The following is a 6,367-nucleotide window of genomic DNA, read 5'->3' on the forward strand; positions in this document are numbered from 1 at the left end:
TTAATTTTTAAATTATGTTGAGTTATATATATATATATATATATATATATATATATATATATATATATATATATATATATATATATATATATAAAAGATGATATTTGATGTAATATTAATTTACGATATTTAAGAATTTAAAGTTGCTCTATAAAATTAGAGAACTAAAATCACATAATTACAATTTTTGAGGAATAAAAACACATATTAGTCAATAAAAAAATAAAAATAGGGGATTAAAATCATTTATCCCCAAAATTTGTCACTTTTTTTCTCCAATGGAAAGAACTATTAAACCTAATCTATAACAAAAAAAAAATGACCCAGAGAAAATATTTTAACAATGATAAAAGTTCATATAATAGAGTTTATTTATGCACAAACGTCTTAATAGAAAAGATTTAAGTAAGAAATCGCAACGATTTTGGTACTATCATTGTAATTCTTTGAGAAATTACAAGATGATAAATGTAATCTTAATTTTTTTTCCTTATTGCTTATTCAAATGTATTTCTTTCTTAGACTTGTATTTCCCAAATATTAGACATGGTCAAACTACGTTATCGTTGTGTTTATCATCGTTTATTTGAATTGATATTCTAACACAGTGTTGACTGTTTTAGTACATACCTTGTATAAAACACAAGGGTTGCAATAAAACAATTTCCATCATAGTCGAAGCAAAATTGGGCTCAGTAAATTATGAACATAATACAGATTTTCAGCCTGTAGTCGTAGTAGCCATATTGGCCCACAACTAATCATCAAGAACACTTGACCTGCTGTATGAACAACTTTGTTTTACCTCTAAACAAGAATTTTCTTTCAGGAGTTTCGTATGGTTAAATTCGGATTTATGGCCATGTGGCAACTGATCATACTTCGACCACGATAAGTTTATTAGGTTGAAGATATATATTACTTATTTTACAGACGATTTGTAATGATCACTTCTGATGGGGACATTGATTTCACATCAATTTCGTAAATTTTTGTTGCCCTACATGCCCTTACTAGAAATAGAGTGGAACTGGAATGCACCTCTTGAAAACATTTTTCATACCTTCGGTTTTGATTATAAGCTTCACAAAAGTTCATCAAAATATTACTAACTCGTGTCACTTCTGGTTGATTTGATTAACTTGAAGCAATCATCCCAAAAGGAGAATAATTCTCAAAACAGACTTTATATTTATTGCATACCATTAATTTCAAGAACCCTCGTTAAACCATTTTTATTATGTTAAAATTTAACCCTTCTTGCAGCACACAGTTCAAAATCCGCACAGATCAAAATATCAAACCATTTTTCATCATGTTAAAATTTAACATGCAAATGAATTTCCTCTGCGTGACAGATGCACATTAATACTGCTATTTAATTGTAATTTTAAATACGTGCCATAAATAATTTATAGTAAAAACCAGGAAGACTCGGAATAGATTTTGTTTGAAATAAACGTATTAAAATTTACATTACAACCAAGGAATGTGTATATAATAACAAAATCGGCATAACGTAAATATATACCAGACACAGGTTTTTCACGACTTATGATATTACAAATGACTTAACTTCTACACAACAAGGAACAAAAGCTATAAAGAATCCGCACACTGCCACACAGTTCAAAATTATTGAATACCAATAATTTCAAGAACCCTTATTAACTTACACTTTTGAAAGGGATTGGCACAACAACTTCATATGCTAATAAATATAATCTAAGATGTTGAAGCAGCTTTGGAAGATGGGTTGAAAGGAACCTGCTCAGCGCATGTAAGGATATCATGGGGCCCAGCCTGTTCTCGACCGACACCAAGAAGGTCGAGATAATATAGGTAATGGGAAACGATATTGTTCATTGAGTCCACATCACCTTGTCCACAAACACCATCGCCATAGAGAATGTTCATTGTGGTGCCAAAGCCAGGAACCCGATTCTCCATGGTGTCATTCTTTGTGGGCTTCCAGTTGCCAACAAAGGCATCATGAGCAGAGGGCTGTGACTTTTTTATTGGTGTCATCCATCTCCAAATTGCAGCCTGGAAAGCAAGGGTTGCATTCTGCTCTATGTATTCTGGATGACTGAGTAGATCCACCTTCAAAGCTTCTCCAACAGCACCGTAGTTGTAGTTCCTATATTGGTGATACCATTAAGTACAATCTCCACATTCAGCAAGCACAGTGGTGTTGATAAAACCTAATAAATAGTACTTCTATAGCCTATCTACACGTTTAAAGTAAAACTGGCTCCAATAAGATATATATAGAAATAGAACTACCTTTTAAAAAATATGCATGAAATACAAGTTTAAATCTTAGAAGCAATTTTATCTTTGACAAGATGTACAGTTGACAGTCTGAGATGCTACTTGATTTGATCAGGTTGCCATTATACTGATATGGTCAAATATCCTACCCATTCAGACCAAGCAGAATTTTGAATATCAGAACAATAGAATGCTTGGAGCAGGTTCAAGATTTGACTGGCTTTACAGAAAAGCTGCACATGCATATATTATTTTTAATTTTCACTAGCAACACTGATAATTTCATATATCATCCACACAAACCCAGAAATCCATCTCCCACATCCCCCAGTAACTGATTGATTACTGCATTTTTCTTTCTATTTCCCTCACCCTTATCCTATTTCATCTCTTGTTGAACAGGCTCTTTCTCATTTACAATTTTTCAAAACTTTGCAAGGTTCACTTAACTCCTCTATCTTTTCTTTATTATGATGTGAAGAATCTATAATTTCCACAATGGGCAGCTAAATGATATTTTGAAGGTTTTAACATGTAGTTATCTGTGCATGAAATGCATCATTTACATTCAGTGGACTACTCAAACCATAAACTTATCAGCTAAAGTGAGTTTGATGATCATGGTCATTGAGGTGCTTTGGATGAATTAATTAGTGATAGCACACCAGAACCTAACTGCTATCCATTAACTCCGTTCAACATGTCTGATTGATTCGGCACAGAGTCTACAGACTGGTCAGGGATATCGTGAAAACCTTAAAATGATACTGTACAAGTTTGGGAAGAATGGAAGTCTTCGGAAATGAGAAAGAAACTTTCCAAGACTAGCTACCATATAGCCTCTCTATGTATTACTACAAACTCAAAGCAAACAAACAGATACATACCAGAAAATGGGAATTGCTCCACGTCCATAGTACTCAGCACCAGGAGTACAGGGGTAGGTGAGTTTGAAATAGTCATCACAATATGACTGCATAGGACTCATTTCATGATTGTAACAAAGACCCCAAGCGAAAGGTCCTCCAGTAGCCACTCCATAACCACCTGGCACCACCACCATTACAAGAACAATCAAGACCAGACAACACACAAGTATCCAAATTAAAGCACAACTAAATTAACCACTGCACTTCACGCAACTCCCACAACATAAACAGTAAATCCAAAATTACACATCTCCAAAAAATAAACTCTCGCCAAACAATCACACACCATGCCTGTCACAAATAAAACTCATCCCAAACCAACCACAGATCCGGATTCGTTTTCAATTTCCACGCATCCACACATTCAATTTCAACAACTCTGAACAAATGAAGAGCAGACAAGTCATGTTATAATTCAATAAATCAGACCTAAAACACACATTCAAAACCTAAGTCCTCCAATCTTGATCCAATGGTTACAAAAGCGAGGAATGCCTGAAAAACCGACTGCACCGACTCCATTTCCAAACAAATCAGACAACACAAAAAGAAATCGAAATCACACAACCAAACAGGAAGAAAGACTTACAAGAGGTCTTGCTGCCGACGTGTCCGAGGAAGGCGGCGATCTCCATCATCTGCAGGGTCTTGTTCCCGGTGGTGCCGAAGCCTACAGGCTCGAAAAGCGCGGCGGCGGCGATAAAGGAGTGGTAGTCCCAAAAGCCGACGGCGTGGGCGACGGGCGAGTTGCGCTTGGAGAAGAGGTTCTCGAACTGGTAGGTCTGGAAATAATCCGTTATGGTGAGGTTACAGCAGTAAGTGGACCAACCCTTGCACTCCCACCCCTTGTCGCAGTACTTCTTCCCGTGCTTGTACTTCACCAGCGTCTTCACGTCCGAGTTCTGCCCCTCCACACTCGCCGCCACCGCCAGCACCGCCAACGCCATCGCAACCACAGCGTTCCGCTTCGCCATCTCCATCTCTGCTCGCAGTCGCACACACACAGGGACACCCAATCGATCAAATAATGCTCCTTCTCCGTTCCTGTTATGTGTGCTTACTGCTTAGTGTGTGTGCGCTTATGTGTCGAACGTTTTTAGGGTCATCCACCCTGCACATGACGCTGCTGGGCCCACAACTGTTCGATGTTTAAGTCAGAACAGACTGGCTTTGAGGCAAAGAACCACGCTACTCCACCGACAACTAAGAGGGCCATTGGAAATCTCTTCATTGCCCTTCCTTCCTTTAGTTGCCAGGTCTATTATGAAACAAATGGATTCTTGTTCTTGCTACTTAGTTGCCATTATTTCTTTTTTTATTTTTTATTATTCGTTACATATATTTATATTTATTTTATTTTTAAATAATAGGCGCTTAAGAAACTGTCATCACTCGTTACAAATAATTTATAGTTTATTATAAAATATTAAGTGAAGAAGAAGAAGAGAATAAATTGTTAAACGAATTGTAAAACAACGTTAAAACAACGAAAAGGACGTAAGTAACGGCAACCGACAGAAACTTATCAACGGATTATCTTCTGATAATTATGCATAACAGTACACACTAAACAATTGGACTCTTCTTGAACATAAACTTAACTCTGATAACAAAAGCTAAACATAATTTTATATTTTTGATAAATTATTTGTTAAGTTTATAATTTACTTTTTAAATTTTAAATGTTTAATATTTCACAATATTTTTCATAATTAACAGTAACATCTTTCATTCTTTTTCTAACCCAATGCCTTTTAGAATTTACAAATAAAGTTGTATGAAACTTAGTTTGAAAAAAAAATTCTATATATTTAAAGTTTAGGCGAGATTAATATAAAATTAGACTTTCTTTTTTGAAAAAAGAGTACCAATAGGTTAAAATTTAAGCAATGTGTTATAATTTAATCCAAAAATTGATATTAAACTCTATTATATCAATTTACAATTCACTCTCTTACTGTTTACATCGAATATAATTTATATAATATAACATGTTTTTTCATCATTTTCTTAATACTTATTTTCATTTAGTTATTTTCATCACGTTACTTTTTTATTTAACATTTTTCTGTCTTCTTCGATCTCTTTAATGGTAGTGGAATTTTTTTTTTAAAAAAATTATTGTACAAAATAATTAACTATAATCTTTTGTATATATTAATGGAATATGTTTTTTGAAAACTGAAGCGTTAACACTTTTTTCTTAAAAGTATTTTTTAAAAATTATCCGAACAAATTCGTAACTTAATAAATAAGTTAGGTTAAACTATTAAACTTTAAATGTTAACGTATTATGCCCCTATTTGATACGGCTTAAATTTTTACTGGTCCAAACAAGGTTGACTTATAATATATCAAACTAGTTTGATGTCTTGATTTATTTTTAATTATTTATTTTTTTATAATTAATAAAATTGTAAATAATAAAATAAATATAACAACCTCACATGATTTCTACCATAAAATCAAGTGATTAGTAGCCAAAATCACACTACAACTATTTAGGATCAATATAATTACGACACCTAGATATATACACTATAACATATATGCTAGTTGTTAGGGGTGAGTATATGGACTTGAGTCCGCGAACCGGTCCGTAAGTCCGCAGACTTCACGGATAACGAACCCATTTTTTTTAATTCGTATAATCATACGGACTTTTTAGGCCCGACCCATTTAGTCCGCGGATTTTGCGGATTTAATCCGCGAGCCCGTGGATTACCCGTTTAAATGTGGACTCAAATTTTATTATTGAAGATGCTTGATTATATTTGATAGATGTAATTGGACTTACAAATATTTTATGTTTGTTTTTAAGATATTAATTAAGACTTTGATGTTTTAAGGTATTTAGACTTTGATGTACTTGGACTTACAAATGTTTTATATTTGTTTGGTTGTGTATTAAGACTTTTAAAGTTTTAAGGTAATAAGGCTTTAATATTTGGTTAATAGTTGGTCTGCTTGGACTTTAAATTTTAAAGGCATTGAGACTTAAATATTTCTATTAGAAATTTAGAATGTGTAAACTTTGTTATTTAAGACTTTGATTTATTATTTACAATGTTTGATGTTATTATTAGAAATATATTTATATCATTTTATATGTTTTTTTTCCTCATGTTTTCATAGGTTAAATAAAGGAAAAGAAATTTAAAATC

General features: G+C 33.3%; 1 protein-coding gene across 1 annotated transcript; it reads right to left on the reverse strand.

The window, feature by feature from the left end:
• Positions 1 to 1,431: 1,431 nt before the first annotated feature.
• LOC109802229 (chitinase-like protein 1) lies at positions 1,432 to 4,278 on the reverse strand. The gene is made up of 3 exons (XM_020363500.3): positions 3,793 to 4,278; positions 3,162 to 3,321; positions 1,432 to 2,140 (listed from the first exon to the last, which is right to left on the reverse strand). Exons 1-3 carry the CDS (start codon positions 4,181 to 4,183, stop codon positions 1,726 to 1,728), a joined length of 966 nt encoding a protein of 321 aa, XP_020219089.1. The 5' UTR covers positions 4,184 to 4,278; the 3' UTR covers positions 1,432 to 1,725.
• Between the last annotated feature and the right edge of the window lie 2,089 nt (positions 4,279 to 6,367).

The sequence above is a fragment of the Cajanus cajan genome, chromosome 4 (assembly GCF_000230855.2).
Source record: "Cajanus cajan strain Asha chromosome 4, NIPB_CcT2T_4, whole genome shotgun sequence".
NCBI classification, from domain to species: Eukaryota; Viridiplantae; Streptophyta; class Magnoliopsida; order Fabales; family Fabaceae; genus Cajanus; species Cajanus cajan.

Bases quoted from the DNA above. Each gene is read 5' to 3' on its own strand.
- LOC109802229 (XM_020363500.3), bottom strand. From the start codon at position 4,183: ATGGAGATGGCGAAGCGGAACGCTGTGGTTGCGATGGCGTTGGCGGTG. The intron at 3,322-3,792 runs GTAAGTCTTTCT...TGGTGGTGCCAG, and splicing joins CGTCGGCAGCAAGACCTCTT to GTGGTTATGGAGTGGCTACT. The intron at 2,141-3,161 runs GTATGTATCTGT...TCACCAATATAG, and splicing joins GGAGCAATTCCCATTTTCTG to GAACTACAACTACGGTGCTG.